The sequence below is a fragment of the Aquila chrysaetos genome, chromosome 13 (assembly GCF_900496995.4).
Source record: "Aquila chrysaetos chrysaetos chromosome 13, bAquChr1.4, whole genome shotgun sequence".
Lineage (NCBI taxonomy): Eukaryota > Metazoa > Chordata > Aves > Accipitriformes > Accipitridae > Aquila > Aquila chrysaetos.
Window position 1 is genome coordinate 29,708,327 of NC_044016.1, and position 25,888 is coordinate 29,734,214.

Below are 25,888 nucleotides of genomic sequence, written 5' to 3' on the forward strand. Positions count from 1 at the left end.
CCATTACAAGGAATATCTGGTCCCACCAGGGCTGGGGTGTATTTAATTATTCACTGTAGAGGGAGTTTAAACAGTTCATTAACACACAGGAGATACACAAAGTCTAGCTTATGCAAAATAGACAAAGTCATCAGACTTTTAGCTACTGAAAGAAAATTTAAAAAAAGCTCCCTGGGCATGACCAAGCTGCATTATTTCAGGAGAATGTTTCTTTACTAAGTTTAAGCAAGGACAGGCTTATTAGCTTTTTTCCTTTTACTTTTTTTTTTTTTTAAAGTTAGCAAAAAGTACACCTGTGATATCAAAAACACTCCTAATTTCCTGTGTTTGTTATAAAGCGTGGGATGCTCAACATTTTCAAGAAAATGAGATGAATTTTCTTAATGATGTAAATTTTTTTTTTTCTTCCCTGTCTTCAAGCTCAGTGACATCTGACCTCTTCTGGATGAACTAAAAAAAAAATCTCTCAGACTGATTAAAAAAAAAAACAAACCCCAAAAAACAGAAATTGATGCTACTATTTCTAATAAGTAATTTTTTACATTACAAGCACTTGGAAGCAGGATTTTATAAGGCAGAGCAGCTTGACAACCTTAATTATCAGGAAGATCTACCAGCCTTTATACATTTCAAATTGTATAAAGACTCTGTGGGAACTGCATTATTATCAGTGTAACAGCACCTCAACGTTACTTTGGTTCCACTAATTTCAGGTTTGTTTATGCAGATTCAAATTATTTTTAAGAAAACCCTTTTTTTACTATTTTTCAACAAAAAATACATGATGGAATTGTGAACTTACGCAAAAGAAAGCAAAGTCCAATACTGAGTTTCATATTCTTACCAAAAAAAAAAATGAAAGGGGAGAATAAAATTTTTAAAATAAACCAAAATTATAATAATAAAAAAATACACAGTGCTGTGTTCCCTGATACTATTGCACCAACAAATGCTACAGATATTTAGAAGCTGTCCCAAGTATCTGATAATAAATAAGAATTAAAACTAAGAGCTGAAAATAAACAACGTATTTGATGCAAGAGGATGCAGAGGGAGTGCCTTTCCAATACTCAGGAACCTGTCCTGTCCAGGACAAATGACAGATATCAGCTCCACCTTTCAAATAATTTGATCTAATTTGGATGATAATATTTTTGAAAGGGAACTCTGTCAGCAGTTAACCATGATAAAAATCTTCAAGGAAAAGCTTATACTTCAAAGGAGAGTTTCCAATTAGTTTCATATTAGTTTTCAGTATTCAAAATTAAAAAAAAAAGAAAAGAAAAGAAAAAAAAGGTCATTTAAGTCAAAGAAATAAACCTCAAGGCTTGTTCACAGATTGCATAATGCAGCTGCAGATCAGCATTACAGTCGGGACAGCAACTCAGTAGCTACATATATATCACAGTGCAGAAATTGTTCCATTATACTGAAATTTGTGCATTGTATATTCAAAGTTGAAGTTTTTTTCCTCTTTTCTGACTTCTTAGCCAGAATAACACTGACCTCATTGATACTAATTTTCATTTTTATCTTCATTTACGCACTTCCATGTCTAAGGAATTTGTCTTGAATTATGTTTAAAAGACTAAATTATCTAGGGGCTTCATGAATTTGAAAGAAATTACAATTAATTGAATTTCTAAACTATTGAAAACTGGCAATTTTGAAAGCAATCATGGTATATAATTAATAAGAGGCATAGGCAAACCTCAGTGCAGGGGTACATACTATTATGTATAAGATGGGGAAACATGCTGGAAATATAACATCTGTTCATTGGGCTGCACTGCCTCAAGAAAGGAAACAGAGCATCTCTGGCTTGAACTTAAATGGTGGCAATATTTATAGCAGAACATCTTTTCGCTCTATGCTAACAAAGTTCAGCGGAGCCAAGTTTCCTCTCTGAAGGATCTGGCAATAGCACAGCTCACACGTTGTGTAATGCTACAAGCGCTTATGTAAGTGCTTTTCCTCAGAAATTCTACACAGAAAAATAAGCATCCAAAATCCTATTGTATAGGTAGGGATAATGAGTCAGAGCAACCGAATGACTTGCCCAGGGACATTGCTGTGAGTCAACAGACAGCCAAAATTCACATCTCTGGACCTTTAGCTTACTATTTTAACACTAATCTTCCTATCAGCTTAGCACTTGTTCACTGCAATTAAAAAGATGACTCCTCAGGGCAAAAAAATAAAGTCAATCGTTCCAAAAATCTTTTTTTGATGGAAAGCGGGGAAGGGGAACTACAGGGAAGTCCTGACATTTTCTTAATACTTAATCCTGGTTGCCAACCAAGTTAGGTCTAAACACTAATCTAGTGACTACATTGAGATCATAAAGTCACAAAGTCAATGGGAAAAGAAAAAAATAAGTAATTAAGCTGCACTCAGACAACTGCAAGACTAACTTATGAAGCTGACATAGTTCTGCTCTCCCCTTGTATTATACAAATTAAACTAAGATCTGACTACATTTTGAAAAATCCATGCCCTGTGAATGAACTGTATTCATCTGTTATTTTTACATGCACATCTGCCCCAAGATTGTTAACCTATTTGTCTTAATTTGGAGAGAATTAGCAAGTTGCTTGAAAACATAGAGCAATAGTGCAAGATAAAAAGGTGACATTCCAACCCTATTCCTAACAGTGTATTGACATAGAACATTTGATAGAAAAATTACCTTTTCGTAAGGTTTTAACCGTTAAGTACACAATGTATATAAACCTAACCCTCAGCATCCTGCTGAACATCATTCTCTGTCAAGGGATCCGTCTGAGGAACTCCTCATCCTTAGAAAAAGCGCTCCTCAACTGGATTCAATAGAGCCGATTTGGTCTCACTATCCAAGTGGATTCATAAAAATAACTTCATCTCTCCACAGTCCTAACTATTGTAAAAGGTATCAGTTGCTACATTCCTTTAAGTGTTGTAGAAAATTGGGGCTATAGCATGACACTGCACTCAAAATGAAAATACTGTGCTTATTTTCAAAGTTACATCCTTTGAAGTTATTTTGTAGACAGCCTAATGGATTAAGACAGTTCAAGATGGAGACACAGCTTTCATGAAAAATATTCACTCAGTGGTAACTGGCTAATTCAGTCTTTATCAACTGTTTGAATTTTCATAAAAGTATCACTGCTTTATTTACAGTGCTAATATAACTACTGAGTAGGTAGCAAAACCACAAATATTTTTATGATTGTGAAGCTACGTATTTTACAAGCTCTTAATTTAGTGTGGAAAAACATCTGTTCATAAAAATGTGGGGGTGAGTGCATGTAAGAGCAAAATTATTTTGCTGAATCCTTGTTCCTCCTTACTATCAAACCAGAGCTGTATCACTGAAATAGGTTTAACAGCTATTCATTCAAATCTAGCTCTAAACTATTTTAAGATATAATACAGAGATTAAAATATCAAGAACATAGATTTGGGTCATTACTCTCTACACTGAAAATATAATTTATTTTTAGTATATTGATATTTTGTATGGAAGAAGCAGTATTTGCATTAACACCACTTGTTGAGGAAAATCAGTCTCTGCAGTAAGCATCATGTCTCTTGCTGTATAAAAGTACATACAGCAGCCTTGAGAATCAACAGTTGAGGCACAAACCCTAAATAATATAAAAGGCTGAGCCGATTTACTAATTGGAGGGCAGAAAGTATGAGTTCAGGCATATACCTACAGAGACACAATCTGGAGCAAAATTCAACTTCAGCAACCCACTTCTGCAATTCAATGAATTTCAAAGAAATACAGTGTCTTTAAATAAAACCTTTTCATGAATTAGATTTCTCATTAATTTTGTCCACAATAAGTTGCTTTTCCAGTTAGTCTAACTACAGTTCTCATAAAAGTAATTATTAAAAATAATTTTAAAATGTAAAGATGATTGGAAAGTTGTCAGAACGTCTACTTACAAAAAAATAACTCATTGAATGAGTTACTGAGCTCCTAATTAGAAGTTACAATTATATTCTTATTTTTCTATGTTTCCAAAAGAAGGGAGAACATTTTCAATTTTATCAAAAAGAAAAAACACTTTTTCTAAACACTGTAAAAACCTCAGAAATAATGTTTCACAGCATAAAAAACCCGAAGTGAATAATATAGAATAAACTTTAACGTTATATGCAGATTTGAGATAGTCCTCTTGACAAAGCTAAAAACACTTCCTCTTTAAAGATCCCTGTTTTAGTTTTAGCTACATTTGCTGAATCACTGGGGCTGATTTTACGGAAGCTTCCTTCCAGCAGATTGATTTTCTTCTTATTTTCATCTGGGGTTTTTTTCCAGATAGAGTAGTTCAGGTGTTTGCAACACCAAGAATACAAAAAGAAATTAATCTTAAAGTGTTCAAGCGTTTCATTACAGAACAAATGGGAGATACTTTGATGAGAAACAAAGTTATTTAAACCAGTGATAAGAAGCAGCTCCCACAGAAAGTTTTAAAATATTTAAATTATATTGAATTATTATTTTAATTATATTTAATTATGATATGTCAGTAGCTGTATATATTACACTGTACATAATCCTAAGAAAATATGGACCTTTTAAAGCCCACAAAATGCTATGTACCTAAGTTAAATGTTCTAAAATTTTGGTATAAAGTTTTAATTCATGTATGATAGTGCTGTTCACCTCTGAAAACTGACAGGGACTCTAAACACCTCAATTATGCGATGTGGACAGATTTCTTTTTTCTGTATTTTCTTCTTTTTTTTATTAGTAAATTTTTCAACTCCTATTCCATTATTGAAATGAACACAAATTAGATATAGTCACATATCAATGTCACACTTTCCAGACCTTCATTGTCTTGGTTTGCAAAACAGTATAAAATACCAGTTTAAACACCTTAAGCTATACTTTTGTGGAGATGGAAATGTAAACCAGGCATTAGTATAAGCCTTTTATTAACTGTTTTTTTCTGTAGAGGAAGCACTGTACAGATATACTTATAGAACTTACCAAATATCTTTCTGAAGAGACACTGACTAAAATAAGATCATCTCCAACACGCACTTTTTCTCCTTCTGATCGTTGCTTGGAAGCAGGATGGATGGTCCACCAGCATGCCTCACCTATATCATTAATGAGTAACAGCACAGAAGGAAATTAGAAAGAAAACGCCCAGTATTATTGCCATTACTTTCACATTTATCTCAGTCCTAAAGTTCTGACCCAGTTTTCAGTTGGGTAAGCCACGTGTCCATGTGTTTTCAGTAACTACTATCATTCCTGCACCACCTTGCCAGAAACTCAATTGGAAACAATATAGGCAGAAGACAGCAAGACCTCTGGAACAGTGATTCCAGAGCTGAGTAAGGAGGCGGCTCTCTGTGTTCGCTAGGCAACCTGGTCCAGGCTGCTTTTTCCCAATCACCTTCGTTCCACGTTCTGGGAAAAACATCGAAGAGTATTCCACTGAGAATTAGGAGAAAGAAGTGGGGCAACCCATCACTAAGGGCAATAAAAATAAGCATCTACAATATCGCTTAAAATAATATTTGAAAGATCTCATCAATCTGAATTCAATTATGTTCTTCCACTTCTACTGACTGTTAGTGTCTCTAATTCCCCAGAATATTTATAAGTATTAAAGTCACAAATTCTGTTTCCATGATAAACCTTGCTTTCAGATACATTTTTTGAACAAGAAGGGTGCTTTTCAGAAAAAATCTCTTTGATCTTGGAACTGTTCAATTGTTGCTGTTATTAGTGTTATTACCCTTAGCTAGAGCAAGGCTTTAAAAGACAAGCAAATTTATTATTTCTAATGAAACAATTACAACAAACTGATGGCATTGTAAGAAGCTATATCAGTCTTAAAAATACAAATAACTCCCAGTCACCAGCAGTTCTAAAACTTTAATAGAATCTTTATTTAAGGTAATACAAGTTATAAATACATATTTCAATATCAATAGGCATGTTTACATCTCATAGAAATTACATAATCTACTAGAAAATGTAAAGATAAGATACTGAATGTGTACAACACAGAAATATTGCTTTGTTTCTTTAGTCCATAAATAGTCCTAATTTTTACATGATTTATATGTGTTTATAGGTCTCTATTCAGGTTTTTAGACTGAAAGTCTTCTTATTACATAGTCTTTTAAACTAATGTTTACCTGTTGTGTCCTCTTGCAATCCTACATCAAATGCCAGCTTATCCATTGAAGATCGAGATGTAGAGAGGCAGCATAGATACTATCAAAAGAAAAAAGCATGCATTACTAGTTCTGCTCACATCTGATAATCCAGTGAAATATAAAAAGCCATCAACCTACTAACATAGGATTAACTGTTCTTAAATTATCCCTTCTAGTTACTATCAAGAACATATATGCCTGATAAAGTGAACGGCACTCAAGGAGACTTGACAAAGATATATGTTCTAAAATAAGCTCCCAGTCTATCCAAGTTATCTTTCCACTGAGACAGGAATACTGAAAGTGGAAACAAAGGAGCTGGTTGCATCGAATCTCAGCCCCATGAAGTCTCACTGGTAGTTAAGGAGTTTGGAACCCGTATAACTCATCACAGAATTGAAGAGTAAGGCTTCTGTCCAAAATATGTGCAAGAAGGAATTTCCTTTTCCACTCAGTCTCCAACATGTGTTCAGGTTGCCAGCCAGATGCCAGCTGTGGATTCAGTCGCAGCTTATGCAATATGCAATATGCAAGGGAAAAGAAATGAGAAATCACCAATTCAAAACAGACTGACAAACAGAGAACTCGTCACTATGGAGCCAGACTTAGTTTTAGCACTTACGCAGATACAACCAGCTTAGTTTCGTATTTTCAAGTATCTTCCCTTCACAAAGTTTTCCATTAACCACAGGTAAAATGCTCTTTGGTATAAATAATTCTCCAGATATCAGTAAATGGTAATAGTCTGGACACTTTCAAACATAACTTTCATACAAAAAAGAAATCATTGCTGCTATCAACTTCTGTTACATACCATACCGCTGTAGGAATGGCGCAGCAAGATTGCATGCCCATAGAGTAGCGTTCGATGACCGCCACCTTGTGCAGACTGAAAGATAAAGAGAAGTGATATACTGGTATGTTGTAATAAAATGGGGCCTTTTGAGAAAGAAAAAAGAAAAAAGAAATTCTCATCAATCTCTGGACAATCTGGGACAGAGGAGTCAATTTCCTGATGAAGTGTTATTCAGGGATTAGTTCAAGAAGGTAGTTTTATGAATGTGTTCTTTAGTTTTGATTGCCTCTAATATATTGACCTTTTAAGTCCTTAGGACAGATCTAAGGTAGAAGTTGGACAGGCGAATCTAGAAGCTACTGACTTTTTCTATTAGAAGTGTGCAATTCACTGATGAGGGAAAATGGCGTACTTTCTACCGTCACCTATTTGGTGTAAAATATATTCTAGAAGCTTGAATCCTTCTTCTGTGTGATGAAAGCAGGCAGCCTCTAGTGAAGGGCAGCTTTGATGCATGTCACACTACCCTCTACACCCTTATGTATTGTTAAATCTCTCCATATTCACCCATTTTCTCCCAAATGATATACTTTTCTATACAGAAGGTATGCAGAGAGAGCTTCTGGAGTATTGCCCCTGTTATACCAGAAAGTATTAATGATATATGAACCACATTGAAGATCATCAACCTCCAGACTGCTTGCCCCACAGTGTTTAAATACTATCAGACAGAATTCTTTATCTGCTAGGCCAGGTAAGTGCTCAAAGACATCGCAGCTAACTCAGCAGGATTTGGGGGTTCTGAAATCATGCCCAAGTAAACATTCCTATTCAGAAATGCAGCATAAATCTTGAGTGAAAGTAAATCAAAGTAATAAAATTCACTTTTATCCCAAGAAACTGCAACCATTTTTTCGCAATATTTTCATTATGGTTTCTATTTATCTATAATCAGTTTAAACACTCATGAAAGAATAAATAAATCTTATTAAAGCATGAGCAACCTTTCAACTTCTGATAAAGATTTATGAATTCCTTAGACTGAGATGCAGCTGACTGGCATTGGTCAGGAGCAAAGACTGTCAGACAAGACACTGTCAAAAGCATAAATCCATATGCCTCTCTTCCTCCGACAGAACATCTTGTGTAACTTTATGCACATCACACTCTTCAAGCAGTATCGATAAATACACATTTTTGAGTCTATAAATGTGACAACTCCATAAGAAGCATTAGTCTTTCATATATGACTCCTATTTAATGTCTTATATACAGCATTTATACCCTTTCTTTTATCACAGTAGACTGACCTTCTGTTTGACTGGAGCATCAGATTCATTACAGAGTAAATTGGAAATAATCATACTATGTTATCTCTCTGGCAGCTTCATTTCAGTGCTGAAGATCAATTTAACTGAATGGCTATGGTGGCAACACACAATTATTTCTCCTCCTCCTTTACTGGTTGTCCTTCCTTATCTTTTATCCATTAGTATAATATTTGTTGATCTTTGAGTTACTTGGTCAAAGGAAAAAAAAAAGAGGAATAGGTGGTGAAAAAGCAAGCACTTCAAAAACATAAACATTTTAGCACTTTTAAGAAACTGCCAGGAATTTCTGACTTTTATGTTTATTGAGAAGAGAGCATCTTGATGGACAAAAGGTATATTTTGACTTTCAATAAACCGCGTAGCAGTCAAAATGCAGGGAGGCATATTCAGTAACCTCTCTGGAAGACTGAATGACATGAATTTTTATTAAGAAAGAATAAAAGTCATGGTCTTTTTGTCACAGACACAGTCTTGACAGTAAGACATGAAGATTTAGCTTTGAACTACCATTACTACCATTGCTTTTTCCAAAGGCACAAGGAAAGAACGAGACATTTGATAATGTCAGGCCCATTGTGCCAAAGATGAATGCTGAATGTCTGCTGCTCATCACACTGGGGAAGACGAGAAAAACTGCTGTGAACATACTGCCTTACCAACATTTCAGATTTTACCAGAAGCTTTATCAACAGCAGGCATAGGTACCCAACAAACAAAGTCACTAATATGGACAAAAGTTTGAAATTTCACTGATATTTTTATGAAAATTATTCTGTGTTACTAGCCATAAATTTGATACCTAAGATACAGATTTGGTTGCCTGTTGTACAAAAGGTGAGAGGAATAGTGTGATTAACAAATCACAGCTATGTTAGCTCGCCCTTGTGTTGGCCATATTGATTCGTCTGTCTAGCACCTATTTTGTTAAATGCCCATTTGTAGCTGGAGAGGAGAAAAGTTGGCTCAAAAAAATTTCAATCACGTCTGTGAAAAATGGGGAGTGGTTTTTTAGATCATTTTTCCCAAGAGGATTAAAGTAATTCTTTTGAACCAAATTTTCCCCATTAAAAAAATGCAAGCTAGTTTGCTGTTTCTGTTTCTTAGACAGAAAACAAAGAGTTGCAAAAAACATTTCAAGCATTTTCCACTTAGAGGTTTCTGAGAGGCAATTATAATCAAGCCATCTACATGGAGGGAAAGTGAAAAGATGAAATAGAAAAATACAGGAAAGGCTGGAAGCGAAAGCTGGTACTATGAAACTGCCTTCCATGTTGGAGCCTGACTTGCAGGATATGTACATACCTATAAGCTAATTTCCTATTTTAAAGGCTCGTTTCACAACTAAATACTCAGCATTTATCTTTATGTGAGAAACTGCATAGGAAGTAGCTGTTGGGCCATGATTGTCTACTGAAAGAGTCTTTGATTTTCAAAATAATCCATTCCTACCTAGAATGTTGTAGAGAACTGTAAATTTTCCACATGTTAAAAAAAAAAAGATTAAAATAAAATAAATTTGAAAGTTAACAATTGGACTTCCATGGCAAAGATGCAACATTCCAAGATGAGGTGTGCCACTGAAGTTTGACCAAGTTTCTAGTAATAGTCAAAAAATAATATTTCAGAAGACACTGCAAGTAAGACTTCTTGGGAGCCACAACCCTGACTAATTCAATCCGTAATGCCCACAGATTTTTTCACAAATGTATGAATGGCATTATAATGCAAGCAAGTTTCTAACCACCACATTATTTATAATGAGTCTTATTTGCTTTATGTTTTTAATTTCCATTTTTCAGATTAATTTCTAAGATGGACAATACTTTCCTTGAATAAAACCAAGCAGGAGAAAAAATACATTTGTGTTCAAAGAAGAATTTATCCATTAAGTTCTACACACTATGCCATTCAGGAGTATCAATTATATAAACGCAAAACCTTCTCCTCATTTTATCCTCCAAGAATTTGGGATTTAGAATAAGACTTGAAAAGCCTTCAGAACTGGTAAACACTATGGTCAATAAATTGAGATTGAAAGCATACAGGGCAAATTCACGCTGCTTGTGAAAACTTCATATAAACTGCCCACCTCTAGTCTAATATTTCTGCAGCTGGAATACAAGATTAATTTGGAGTCTTCTCATTACCCAAAAGCCATTGCCAAAGCAAAGGCAATTTAGAATACAACAACAACAATTAGAGCTGAAGAAATTAGCATTCAAAATATATAAACAGCTTTCAAGTTCAATGCATTGTTAGACCAGGCAATGAGAATAGACTACTAAGATCTGAGCTGCTTAATTTGATGTAAAGACTGTTATCTTGAAACAAAAAAAACAGAATGAAAATAAGTTAAAATTGGGAAATACTTATTTTCCTTGTTTTCTTAATAGAAATAGGATTAAAATGCCAAAAAGAACTTAAAAATTACAACCTACAAACTATCTAGTAAAATATGCAAATGATGGGAGCAGCATAACATGAAATATTTATAATTAGATTGAACAAAAATTTATATAATTCACCGGGAATACCAATCCTGCAGTAAGATACGTTATACATGACTCAACAGACCTTTTATATTTGTACAATTTTGTATATACACAAGTGTCATATGTACAGACATGCAATCACCTGACAGATTAAAATAGGTATTTCACTGATGTTAATTCACACAGTAGCACTTGCACCAGTTGTGCCTATGGCTGCATTGCTACACTTGTGGCTTTACACAAGAAGCTGCAGGAAATTTATCACGGTGACATTGAACAAGTGGTTTGGAGCCATTTTTGCTTCTGGGAACCTGACTTAAGATGAGAATTTTTAGAGACTAGTGAATAGCCCTGTGGCATCCAAGGAGATTTGGAGTCAAATAGCCATTACCTTTCCCTTCTTTTCAAGAGAACAGCCTTATTTCTACTAGAGAAAACATTTCTTAGACCAGTGAGTACTCTACTGCAAGCAAATGCGGACATTCCTTTGCTGACAGGTCTACACAATCTCCAAATTTATGAAGAGGGAAAAAGCTATGAGCTTCAGGGAGATACCAGAGAAAGACAAACATGTGAAAGCATGTACTTACACAGGACAGTTATTTCAGTGTTTTGTGTGTGTACAGACAAAGCTTTTGTAACACTGTCATTATACAAAATCTAATGCTTGAGAAAGCCTGACAGCAATTGCATTTAGCATGTGGCTATTCAGACAACTCTAGTCACCCATGAAAGCAATTTAAAAATACTGAATGTGTCATAAGAACACAGGAACTGAAGCACACTCTCTAGAAAATCATACAAGATAACACAGGGAGTTATTAAGAACAATGTAATGGCTTTTCCTGCCTCATTCCATGATGAAACCATAAGAGCAGAATGGAATTAGTGGCACATGCTGTAGGGAAAATGACAGTACAAAGACTAGAGTGTAAGTAAGTACAGTTTTGATGGACTTAAAAATAAAAAAAAAAAATCAAGTAAACACTAAGCTAGAAGACTTCAGTAGTAAATCCTTCAAAAATGCAATCCATCTAATTTACGGTAATGGTAAATTACGACCTACTTGCAACCAGCTATTTAGCCTGGTATTTCCTCTATGCCCCAGACCCAGCCGTAGGAAACATCAGCCCAAACAGTCTAGATGGAACTTAGGACCACTCAATATTGCTCTGAATGGGTTTCTAAATAATACTACACGGCACTGAAAATGTTTAACACGTGAGAGCAGCTGTACAGTAAAAGAAGCAAGGTGCTCCCTGTTTTTCTTCACAAATACTTTCCAAGGCAAATACTGCAAGATAATGTAAAAAATTTCAAATATGACTTTTAGTGGCTATTTCATATGTACAGTGGAGTAAAACAATGTCCTTTAAAGCACTGAGTACTTACACTTCATTAAGATGGAGGAAGCCTCTGAAGCAAAGCCTAAGTTAACACTTTATTGCCAAAGCCGACTGGGAAATCAATGCTTACTGGATTTAGTGTTGTCTCAGACTTAAAATGCTAACAGCAGCTTAAAACCGCAACATGTAATAATGGAACAGTGATTTCAAAACACACCAACTTGGTATTTAAAACAACAATATTGTACACTTTCGTATTTAAACAAAATACAGGAAAAGCTAATTGTTTCTACTAATGACGGCCATCTTACACTTAAAACAGATGCTGGAGAAAACAGCATGTCAAACAGAGGACCCCTATACTACTACGAAACCACTTGCAAATATAAATACGAAAGCATTATTTTCTCCATGATGAATGTGTTCTAAGTTTCATGAAGTTCCATAGTTTATTTCTAACATTTATACTATGAGAAAACTACAGAATGAGGGGGAAAAAAATCCTATCTCTAAATCTAGACATTTAGTTCAAATGTATAAGCAGAAGTATATAATTAAACACAGAATATCCTACAGTTACCTGCTTTGAACCCTTTTAAATTAAAAACCATCACCACCACAAAAATAAACCAAGCAGGAAATTGCACCTACCAGTGATGGACGCCCTAAAGAATTATATATAAACAAAGTATGTGTTCCTCCAGTGATGGAGCCTTCTCAAAGTCCCTTCCCTGGGACTCACATTGGGGCTGTCAAATTTCCCATTCAGAAGCAGTCATTACATTCTGAAATTGTGTTTTTGATCCATTAGAAGAGAAATCAGATAGGAAACGTGGGTCTGATCACAAGTATTGGCTCGAAAAAAATCAACTACCACGCATTCTGAGTAAAAGTATACTTAGGCCCTGTACTATGCTGCTCCCAGTCAGAAACTACTGGGTGTCAAGATCAAAGATGTAAGGCTGCTGGCTGGCGTCAATGCCTTTTGCAAGAGATTGATGAAAGTTTTTAAACCAGCAGGCTAATACAAGTATTTAACCTGAGCTGGTTCTTTAGAAAGCAAACTGTGAGTGCACAATGAGGAACATGTGCTTTGTTTATATATAATTCTTTAGTGCTTCTGATCTGCAAGATAGAATGAAAAGTACTGAAAGGACATGTGTCCTGGTTTCAGCTGGGATAGAGTTAATTTTCTTCCTAGTAGCTGGTATAGTGCTATGTTTTGAGTTAGGTATGAGAAGAATGTTGATAACACACTGATGTTTTCAGTTGTTGCTAAGTAATGTTTAGACTAAAGTCAAGGATTTTTCAGCTTCTCATGCCCAGCCAGTGAGAAGGCTGGAGGGGCACAAGAAGCTGGGAAGGGACACAGCCAGGGCAGCTGACCCAAACTGGCCAATGGGGTATTCCATACCGTGTGATGTCATGCCCAGTATATAAACTGGAGGGAGCTGGCCTGGGGGGCGGATTGCTGCTCGGGAACTAACTGGTCATCAGTCGGCAAGTAGTGAGCAATAGCATTGTGCATCACTTGTTTTGTATATTGCAATTCTTTTACTATTATTATTGTCATTTTATTATTATCATTATTATCATTTTCTTCCTTTCTGTCCTATTAAGCTGTTCTTATCTCAACCCACGAGTTTTACTTTTTTTTCCCCCCGATTCTCTCCCCCATCCCATGAGATGGGGGGGAAGTGAGTGAGTGGCTGTGTGGTACTTAGTTGCTGGCTGGGGTTAAACCACAGCAATGTGGAATAAATGTAGATCTTGAAAGCATTTGAGTCCTTACTCGGGAGAAGGAAAACTCCATGATGGCAGAATTAGCCATGAAGTGAAAGAAACTGGAAAAAGACTAAAAGGAACTGGGAGGAATAGAAAGGAAGGATGTCCCACAGTCTAAAACCATCTCACTATGGTTCTACACATAAATATTTGCATCATGCTACAACCATTTCTGTAGAGGAAAGGATGCTCAAAATTATGTTTCCATAGCAATGCAAAACCTACTCATCTATTGATTTCATTATTAATATGCAATTTTTTAATCTGTTCTAGACCAACGCTGAGGGAGGCCAGTATTTCTCTAAAAACAGGAGTGATGATACAATCCTACAAGCTGACTAGAACTGGAGACCACTACAGGTAAGTATTCAATGAGACCTCTTACTCCCCACAATTATATCACTGTCTAAATTTTTTCACACCGAACACAAATTCAGGTGACTAATGAGAGCTTCTTTCTAATACCAGACAACAGGCAGCTGAAAAACACAGGAAGGCTCGTTCTCTTAATACCAGCATGATCAGTAACAGCTTATGAAAAGCTAAAAGAATTTCTTGATGACAAAACACAAACTCAGATTAATTTAGCCTAAGGCAACTAAACAGCCAGTGGAAAGAAAAAGGCACTTTTGGTGAGTAATTCAGCCCACCTAGAATCTGAGCAACTCTGTGATGATACCTATGCTTCTGCTTGTGGTTACACAGGGAGCTTAGGGTAGCCATGGCTGTAAGTCAGGCATTTCAGTTTTGTGGGATTAATGCTGGCCAAAGAGTCCACAAAACCCCAAGCAGTGGTGAAAACAGAATGTGTGGAAACAGGCTGAGTCACTCCAGAACTTGTGTAGTAACCCTCGAAGAGAGCTAGAAGGCTTGTGAGACAAGATTAGTCAGGCAAAACTAAACAATTCACACTTGGAATAGCAACACTGGGAATTTACATCTTCAGCAGCATTGGAGAACTTGAAAATGCTGCAAGCAATAAAGACTACAAACAAAGTTGCACAGTGTGAGCCAAGGAGTTTTACATGTTCTTGTTCATAGAAGTATCCATTTTCTTTAAAAATCTTGATACAAAAAAGACAGAATTTCCTTTCCAAAGTAAGAGCATCCAGGTCCAGATGCCTTGAATTCTTCCACCAAAACCCAAAAATGCTAATGAGACCCTTCTGCAATTGCTGTGCTCTTGGGCTGCCGTTTCCAGTGGTTGGCACCAAACCCATAGCATTGAGTTGCTTAGCATTTAAAGACGTAAAGTAAATCAGTTCACTGAAATGTAGCATTGTGGTAATATTCCTTCACCCTGCTCATATCAAATAACAGCAACACCAAAGGGCCAATTCAAACCAGTCTAAAACCTCTCTGTCTCACTGTAGCCTATATATTGTGTTACAATGGAATAACAAACAGGAAAGTGAACCTACCAAGACTTTATATATGCTATACATATTCTAGTCTTTACACCTTACTTTTAAATAACTATTTAGTTGATTGACTTTTCATGGAATTCACTACAAAACAGTAAATGCTGCAGAAATTCAGGTAGGGAGGTTAGTATGACTGATGACTCTGCTGATACCTACTCTTAGATAATGATGGAGCTCTGTGACCAAAAAAAAAAAAAGGAAACAAACCAAACTTCTTTCCCTGACATGATCAGCAGTTACTTCCTACTTTGTGTCGTGCCAAGCCAAAGAACAGAAAAAAGAGTTTAGCTAAACTATAGGTTTCCGAAGGATGGCTTGCTTTAAAAGCTGCATTAAAATCTGTAATTATGCTTTATATAAATATCACATAAAAATCTGAACCTGAATAAATCAACTGGCCAATAAAAATCATGAGCATGTCTTATTTGGTTAAGAACACATGGATATTTTACTGTCTATATTACAAAGACTGGAATCATTGGTAATGATGATAAACATTTGTGCCAGCACCATGCTAAATGATCCCAATTTTGCTAATATTGACCTGTTGGGAGGCAGAATAAACAGCTGCGTAATTAGAAACTCTTCAAATATACCTCATGATTAATATTTCCAACACTACATTTATGTTATCACCTTCCCAGCAATGGGAAACTTCACATCAATGAAAAGCAGACACAGCAGTGAAAATAAAACAAAAATAAATAATATTGATCATCTGTTTCCAGCCTTCTATGCAAAAGAAACATTTATATTTACAGTTGAGGCAATACTTTCATTACAAACTCCTACTTTCAAGCACTTTCACTGGATTGGAAAAAAATTGCCCAAGAGGATAAAATTTATCGATTTCTCCCTTAGCCTAGTGAAGATTTCTCTTCCCCCGTGCTCCTCCTCCTTCACTGCATAGGAGATAGAAGGAATTAATAAAAATCTTCCTGGTTATTTTAGAGCTAAATAAGTGGAGGAGGGAGACATTTTTCACAGGTTAAGGATTGTGCCTAAGCTTTTTCTGTTGCTGTGTGATACAAGGAAAGTGAATCATCCTTGTCACTTGAGAAAGAAACTCACAGAGAAAGAATAAGACAGACAGCCAAGGGGGAAGAAAAGATGGATCAGCAGAGGAGTCATGCTAAGAAAATTCCTCTGACATCATTAAATCCAGCCCTTAAAATAGCACTACTTATCTAGCCCAGAATTCCTCCCTTTTGGAGCATGACAATGAAGCAAGACCATATCATAGAACAGCAAACTCTTAGGGGATGAAAATCAGTAAACAAATCATTTTAGAAGATGAGTTGGGATAGACATTGATAATTAAAGGAAAAAAGTAGAAAATGGATAACCAACACATCTTGGCTAAAATCACAGCCAATTATTCAAATGTCAGATATTCAAAATGTTTGGAGGTTCACTAAGTGCCTTGTCACAGTCTTAATAAATAAAAAAATTTAAAAAATTAAAAAAATAAAAGCACTGAGAAGCAGAGCTCCTGCACAGGCTTACTGACCTGAGGCAGTGAAGGGCCAGTGACCTCCAGCCCAAGGGCTCCCCACTCGCCCCACTGAGACACCGTACCATCACAACAGCATTCTTGCAACAGGAGAAACAGTGTGCTGTCCCCGCTTTCCAAAACACCCAGATGTTTTACTGAGACTTTTGTTATTTATTCATTGTCTCAAGATTTCTTATTTACCAGATAGTGTTACATTCTCACTGAAAGGGTAAGGATGAATTGAGAATTAGAGAAGCCAGTCTAGAGTCCTCTTTCCAGTCCAGAGTCCTCTCTCCACAAAGGTGCCTGCCTTTGGTCATTCATGATCTAAATAAACCATAACCCCAGCCCAAGCTAAAGTCACTGTGGTTTCTAATTCCAAATTTTTACCAAATTCAGTATGTGCCATTTTAGTGAAGGTAAGTTTGATGCTGATGTTAAAAATAAAGAAAAAGAATGAATTAAATTAAATTGTAGGAATTCACAGAAAGTATCACACCAAATGTTTAACTTGCTTACCTTCATCATAAATTTCTGTAGAGCCACGAGAAGGGGAAAAAAAGAGAAAATGTGAAATGAATATTTGCTTTCAGGTGCTTAAAATGGGATTTGTTTTCCCTGAAAAAGTGAGTGGGACACACAGAACTACAAACCACATTTAAAAGGAACATTTATCATTGTAATTAGCATAATTATATAGCTTGTGCTAGAAAGCAAAACAGCTGCTCAGAAAAAGGCTTCATCATTTTTTTATGCAATAGTTTTCTCAGATTTTTTTTACTTTAAATAATATAGCACATTAAATACTTGTTGCTTAAAGATAAAACACAGTACAGGTAAAACAGGAGCCATGCCTGATCATCTTAAACAACTTGCTCTGCAGATAGTTTCTAACTAAGTACAACGCGAGTTGTAAAGTCCTGCATTCAAAGTGCAGTGCTGGAGAGCAACACCATTATTGTAATAACATATTGTATGTAAATGCACAATAAATTAAGAAAATTAAAACATTACTAATATTTCATGCAGTGGTTAAAAAAAAAAATCAGTGCTACGTGACTGATGTCAGAAGATTATGGAAATTTTTAGGTTAATTTTCATGGAGGTTGGTCAAGAATAAAAGGAGAGTGATACATTATGTTACATGCAGTGATTTGGTTTTCTTTGCGAGAGTCCTATGGCCACCTTTTCCTCTTTTGACCTCACCAGTTCTTGTTTTGATATCACAAAGTTTGAAGCTGAGGACTGAAGTTTGGCAGCAAACCTCTATACCACATGAAAAGAGAGTCTAACTGGAGAGCTTCCAAGCAAGACTGGGTCCTTTCATTTCGTACATGCTTTTAAAACAGAAGTATCTGTTCTCAAAGATGTACAAGATGTTCTAGCTAAAAAAAAAAAAAAAAAAAAAAAAAAGTATAATCTAATCATCTCAAAATGTTGAGACTTCTCTCCTTAAAAGTCTTCCAGGTCTATTTGGTAGCTAGACATTTGGAAACAAATTGACCAAAACTAAAGATCATGCACCCTGTCCACCATCCCCATAAAGGAAGGATTTAAAATACAGTAAGATCATTTTGACGTTATTATTCATCCCACTTCTTGTCACTCCAGTATTTTGTTTGCTTTTACTGGGTGGCTCCAGAAACTAACCAGAAGTCTGCTGAGCTGTCTACAGTGGGGTGTGTGTATAAATTCATTACTACAGAAACGAGTTAATTACATGATTAATTCTAATATAACCTTTCCTATATTTGTCAATACTGACTTTCATTTGCCATCATGCTGTCAGTTTATCAAGGAGATTAGATCCATCAAAGACCTCAGTCTCTTCCAGCTGTCATTCATCTGTGAAATTTTATTCTGAGAACTACGCAACCCCACTGCTTTTTCCATATTACAAGTACATTAAACAACAGTCCTTCTGTGAAACCTTCTGGTTCTCTTCTTGATAATTTATTTAACTGCTTGACTGTAATCTCTTAACTAGCTTCAAATTAAGGTGAATAGTTTATCTATCTCTTCCCTTGATTACTAAAATGATACAGCAGCTTCTTGTGCTGGATTTTTTTGGAAGACCAGATTTAACAATTTATTCTCTCCAGTGGACATATTAAATGAACTGTAACAAATGAGAAACAATTGTCATCTGTTTGGATCTGTCATATTGTGTTCTTCAGAGTTACTCTGGTTCCTTAATGATTTTGAAGATGATTTACATGTCATTCTTAGAGACAGAAAGTGCCATGAACTGTCCCCCCCCCCAAGCTAGAAATCCTGAAAGACAACAGTGGGTGAGGGAAGTCTGAACACATATATCTACCTCCTGCTTCAAAATCACCAGGGGAAGAAATACTCTGAAACTTAATTGTTGTTAAAATGCTTTCTTTTCATAGCAGACACTTAAATACATGTTATATCCATCCACAATTGTGAAGGGAATGCCCCAGCAAAACTTCAGGCCAATCCTAAGAAGTTACATGCCATGAACTGTGCTGGCCTCAGCTGCCCAGCTACCAGCAAATGGACAGGGCAGGGGTTTCCAGATACTCCTGTCACACCCTTCTGCAAGAACGTTCTCCAAGGGTTTCAGACCAAAGCCCTTCTTAGCTAAAGGAGAATGCTTACTTAGAAAAACATTAACTCTCACCTTGGGGGGGGGGGCGACACAAACAAAAAAACCCCGCACCACCCTGAAGCAAAACAACAGAAATGACAGAAATTACACACTTCAGGTAGGCAACAAGCTGTTACACAAGAAATTTCTCCAACTCACCCTCTGCAGAGGAAAGAGCTTTCTGCTCCTTCACACTCGCTCTCTGTGCCTCAGCACGACAGCACACATGAGTTTCTGGACTAACATTAGCAATTCAGAATGTCTATTTGAAAATTAAACAGATAGAACAGACCTATAATTTGAAATTTCTTAATGCTATTCTAACATCCATTGCTCTTGAAAGGTATTGCTTTCCAAACGCTAACACCAAAGTGTTAAAGTGATAAAAAGACGGACTGATACAGTCACTAAGTACAACAGATAACTGTTGTACACTTCAACACTAACTCAGCTAAGAGTAAAAGAAGAGATCAAATTGTGACGACATGTTATTTTAGTTATACACAAAGCTCCTGCTCCATCAGTGGAGCGGCACTGATGATGGTAGAGCTTGGTCACACTTACATTTGAAATGTGACATTCTACACACCCTAACAAACCATGTAGAGGTATGCAATATCCAGTATGAGACACTATTAAAAATAAGCTCAGTCTTAAGAGTTAAGGATGAGATCTATGATGTAGATTTCAGCTAGTTGTATAAACTTACTCTATAGTCAAGGAAGAGACAGTCATTTCTAGAACGCAATTCATCTGATTTATTAAGCTGAGATTTTCTGTAGGACAGGACCAACTACCCACTAGAAGCGTTTGATTCTCTGTGTTGACTATAATTAGGAGTCTAAATAACTTGCTAACCCTACACTGTCTACAGCGTAAACACCTAAAGCACCTTCAATATCTGAAGAGCTGACCAGTTATGAACTAAGTACAGAACACCTATATTGTATTAGATACTGAAATTCAAGAATCCACTGGAGGTTCTCTATTGCACATTCAGAAGCAAGGTAATAATGGGACTTCTGATGTACTTCTGAACTACAAATAAGTGTCTCTGTTAAATCCTGTCCTACTGAAATCAATGCAAATTTGATGACTAAATGCATCGAAGACACCATTTCACCTTTAGAATTCACTTGTTCAAGAAATCAGAACGTGCTGTTTTACATGCACCTGTTTCTCTAGCATCCAAATTTCTCAAAAGTTTTTCTGAGAGGTAGGACTGGTAACTGATTGTAACCAACAACTGGATAACCATATTCCACTGACTTAAGTCTTCAGCTGCATATGCTATCTGATCTTTTGGGCACAAACAACTATGTGAGTGCTTAGTGTCACACAAATATCATCCTTGTGGAGGAACTAAACTCAGCACTCAGCAGCTAGATTACCTGTATGGCTTGGAACATGACCTAATAAATAAATAAGGAAAAATACCTTTGCAGGATTTCAAATTATTAGATTTGAGGCACATTACACCCATCATTCTATCCATCATCCTAACTGTCCTCTAAATAAATGAATTAAATAAATAAAATTTAAAACCTATTGAAGCTTTATCTGAGACACAAAGGATATGTTGTCAATGTAAATATTTACAGCTGTGTGGGGCTATTATATTATTTGGCTCCTTGGACAGCCATTGGGTAGCGTATCACTTACTATGATTGTTCAAATACCTACTCAAATACCGTAATTTATAATCTCACCTTAATTCTTGGGCTCTCTGGCTAGATTAAAAAGTAACAGCAATGCTATTTTATTTGGAATTTTTTATAGCAAAGTTATCAAGATTAGTTTTAAAATCCTTTTAATTTAGAGATTATCTCCTGACTATATCTTTTGTACTATTCTTGTAGTATTGTATTTGCTTACATAGAAATATCACATCTTTACACTAACCTAACCAAGAATTATTGAAAACAAGTAACTGAAAGTAGAGTTTGCTGCAATTCACAGTAATTACTACACGGAACACAGCTTGAAGTTCTCAGATCTATAATACGGACTGAAGGAGAAATACCAAAGGAATCCTACTATACAGTTGGAAATGCTACTATTCTATTAAAATAAGTGCCAGTCAGATTTGCACACAGATTTCTTTTGAAAAGAAAAAGTGTACTTAGAAAATGTTTGTATTACTTTCTTTTGATGATGTGAATTAGACTTCGGCTGCAATTAGCAGCCACTACAATATACAGTACACTAAGGATGGAACTGCAGATGTCGTTGAAACTATAGCTATAGGTGTGGCATTTTAAGCAGTATTTCCATAGTCACTCCATTTCAATATGCCTGTTCATTTTAACATCATACAGTGCTACCTCCTCCCATTTTCCCTCAAGAGAAAATGTATGAGAAAAACAGTGATCCTATGTTAACACTGCTGATATTACTCCCTGCATTGAGTCACCTCTGCAGTCTACGTTATATCTAAAATTTAAATGCAAATGCTTTAAACTGGGGGATCAAATATTTGTGCATAATTAGCATATTTTCCCACCACAGTAATCTGACAAATAAATCTGTATTTATGTAAATGAACCTAGTATGAACAAAAAATTCTCAATAAAAACTAAGTCCTTAGATAATTCATTTAATGTTTGAAAATCACACTGATTATAAATCATGGATGTGCAATTAATTACTTTAATGGCACTGAAGACATACTACTACAACCATTTGTCTTGATGAAGCTTTATTTTGTGGTTCACTCCAAACTCTACAACAACCTTAGCTTATTTCCTCTAGCCAAAATCCACTTGTTATATTTATCCAATCCACACCATCCTCAAAGCCAGAATCTATTAATTTCTTCTCAATTCAGAAGTCTCTGTAATGAAAGCAATTCTTTTGAAAAGTGTCTAAAGTGTGTTTCCTTACTCTGCAAGTTTCTTTTCTCCAAAGAAACTGAAAATTAGTTTTACTAGTGGGATAAAACTGAGCTAACACAATAACTATTTGAGGGGAAGAGAAAAAGATTTCCCATTGCCTTCAGCAGAAGAGGTTCCTCTGTCTATTTGAAAGTTGCAGACAATCCTACAAAGTTATAGTTAGCACAGCTTTGCCATTAGCCTGTGTAAGGATGAAAATCCTTGTCCCTTTCACTCTAAATTTAAGAACCAATACACTTGGTTTCCCGTCAGGTAAAAAGCTCTTCAGAGTAATCTGTCTTGAAAACAATCATTCTTGATGTCTCTTAATGCCAAATTTTCAAAATAATTCACCAGCTATATGTGGCAAATGTGTAAAAAAGGCCAGGTTTTGGAAACCGTAGATGGCCTAGAAAATTCCCACTCCTTACACTGAATTCTGTTACAGTGCTAAGCAGTTGTTCTGAAAGTCAAGACAGACATTCAGGTGCTTTTATGAGAACAGAAGTCCCTTAAAAAAAAAATCAAACCCTTAAAGTATACAACACCCACCGTGAAATCTCAAATTTGCAAACAAACACCAATAGTTGCTAATTCACAGCAACAGCCACTTTATTTCCCTTATTTCAAAAATATATTAAAAGAGAAAAAATGACAGGCAGATTGAAAGGAATTCCTTTCACTATGCATTATTCAATTTCAGTTTATTTCATTACTGTTATTTTCTCTGTAAATAAGATATATTCAGTGTCTTCTAACTTTCAGTTGAAATTTAGTAAATCCCTCTGATCAAATGCTGGGCTTTTCCCCCTTGGTAGTTTAATTAAAAGCAGAAGAGCCATTTTCAAATATGAAATGGGGACCAAGATGAAAAGGTAAGCCTTACTTCCATTAGTTTTTACTTTTGGCGAGATGTCTTTAATCTGTTTGATTCTGCACTGAAGCAGACCTACAAGCCCTCACAGTCATACCTGCTGAGAGACAAAAGGAAAAAGCCAAAGGTCCAAGGAGTATTTTCAGCCCATTTAATTTTCACCTAGCTTCAACTGCCACATAGGCCTCACAGTAGAATAAAGTTTTTGGAACAAAATCATGAGAAGAATAATAGTCATTTGACAGGAAAAGCACAGCAGAACTGGAGTAATTCCCTCCAAAATTTTTGTTAGCACACTTTACAGGCTGGAGTCAGCTCCGAAGTGGATGACTCTAGCTTATCCTTTGAGGCATGAAACTGCTTGCAGCAAGGTTCAGTTACTAATTTGGTCATTAATTTGACATAAAGATTGTCCAACTTAAGGCTCTGGGCTTGGGCTTCAACGTGTCCACAGGTACATAGACATAACTGAACACACTTGCATTAATCTTGTGTGTTCTCCATTGGAAAACGGCTTATGAAGAAATATATGTATTAGAATGAGGCAGCTGGCCTCAGTGACCATGCAGCTGTGCAACAGCCAGCCTTTTGATGCATTAATTCAGTATGTACATCTGCAGCCCACCATAAGACCTCTGGTAACACTCTAGAATTATAGAGGTGGTTAAAAGCTGCTTTACAGGGCAAACTACAGCTCATCTGAGATAGAATAATTTCATATTTGAAGTAAAGCCAGCACCCACTCCATCTCCACCAGACAGGAGGTTGTCTGGATTACAGAATTGGTCTATTAAAAAAAGAGTTTAGCCAATGTAACTCAGAACGAAACTAGCTCTGCTGTCACGGGAACCATTTCTCTTTAAAATGGTTTAAGGGGACATTTCTGTGAAGCAGTCTTTCCAAAGCATAACACTTTGATGTTACTAAATTCTGAATTAAAAAAAAAAAAAAAAAAAAAGCAGAGCTGACTTGTATTTATGGAGGTAATCCTATATTTTCCAAGAATACACTCTTTGAATATTTCAGTCAAAAACAAGACATGTCAGAGTGTAACCAATAAAATTCTGGCTTACCATTTTTGATGCATCATGAACTATGAAGCCGGGTGCCTGTATACTACTGAACTTCCTTTTTATTGCTGTTTTTATAGCAGAATTCTTCATAGAAATAAAAGTACAGAATCTAAAGATTTAGAACCAAGCCTTCTCACTTGTAATTAAAAAGGTGGAGAAAATGAGAAGATAACCTAACCACCAGTGTGGCTTAAAAACATTCCAAATCAATCCCTATAAAACTTTGCTGGTTGTCACAAATATCAGATTCACAGAGTATGAATAATGCTGTCATACTGATACAATTAGCTAAAATTAATACTTAACTACAGTTATTGTTAAAAATTATAAACATCTACATTTATATGTCATATGACATAGATAGTTGGGAATACTTGAGTAGAAAGGGGGTTGAAAAGCCTAAGCCACTATTTAAACAATGTACTTACCTACAGGAGTCTCAAGGAAGCTACAACTTGAGTCACTACTTACTATAAACATGTCATAATCACAGATTAAAATTCTATAATGTCTGGCTGAAATAAAGTGAGACCAGTGGTCTAGCTATGATATTGGCCTTATACTAAAGGACATCTGAGGTTGTTTCTGGTCATGTGCAGCTCAAATTAAGTATTAAGAAATCAAGGAGGCTTATTATGGTCCAAGCTTTCAGACAGGCTTCTAACATTTCAAATGTGAACAAACAATTCTACACACACTTTTATGACTACTAACTCATACATATGCAGATGTTAGAGATTACATTGGAGAAAAACATACGTAAATATGTCCCATATAGGGGAGTTATATCAGATGCCCAAACGAATATGCATGGTAAACACAGACACATTAGGAAAGGCCTTAACAACACATTCAGCAGAGAACTGTGCTTTGGCTTTATTTGCTAAGATCTATGAATGATTTTTTTTTTATTCTGGAGCAGCTGTTCTCCATCATTAAATATTTTGTATATATATTATTTGCATCTAGTTGCGGCGTCACACAATATTTATCAGTATTAATTATCTTACTGTCATGCATTTTAGGATTACAGTGTCTATACTGGAAAAGGCAGGGTGGGTTACAGAATGGAGTTATAACATTAGACAGCAAGGCTCAAAACTGACAGGCAATAATCATACATTTATATTACACAATTCTACAATCAAATTAAAAGAGAGAAAACTCATTGTGGTAGCATGAAATTTGGTATGACAATTCAGAAATGACCAGATCCTACATGACCATGTATTTGCCTCTTTTTTTGAGCCATGCAAGTTGAAGGGTCATGAACACAGAGGGTATCAAAACAGACAGGTTAGACTCAGTGGCAACATGAAACATTTGGGATCAAGTGAATAAAAGACAGAATCACATACCCATTTTTCCACATCAACTAGCTGTAGAAAGAAAAAGCAAGAAATCAGTAAATCTCTTTCCTTAAATACAGCATATCAAAGTCTATTTTGAAGTTAACGTTTCACATTTTCGGAAATGTATCTAGTATGAAAGAAAATGTATGAGTAGAAGCTATTCTCCTGGCATCTCCTCTTTAAAATGCCAATACCTCACTTTTTGTCTTTATTTTATGGGAAGCACTTCAAATTCTGGAAGTCCAAAATGTCCATC

General features: G+C 35.8%; 1 protein-coding gene across 9 annotated transcripts in view; it reads right to left on the reverse strand.

The window, feature by feature from the left end:
* Nucleotides 1-25,888, reverse strand: part of RYR2 (ryanodine receptor 2) — a 456,533-nt gene that overhangs the window by 274,900 nt on the left and 155,745 nt on the right. For 6 of the 9 annotated variants that reach the window (XM_030034939.1, XM_030034938.1, XM_030034937.1 and 3 more), the window contains exons 4-8: nt 25,639-25,659; nt 17,366-17,380; nt 6,992-7,066; nt 6,157-6,235; nt 4,991-5,103 (exon numbers count right to left, since the gene is read on the reverse strand). In XM_030034939.1, the coding sequence (XP_029890799.1) occupies nt 4,991-5,103; nt 6,157-6,235; nt 6,992-7,066; nt 17,366-17,380; nt 25,639-25,659 (303 nt within the window). The remainder of the gene's footprint in view (nt 1-4,990; nt 5,104-6,156; nt 6,236-6,991; nt 7,067-17,365; nt 17,381-25,638; nt 25,660-25,888) is intronic. The other 3 variants (XM_041128385.1, XM_041128384.1, XM_030034940.1) reach the window with 2 other exon arrangements.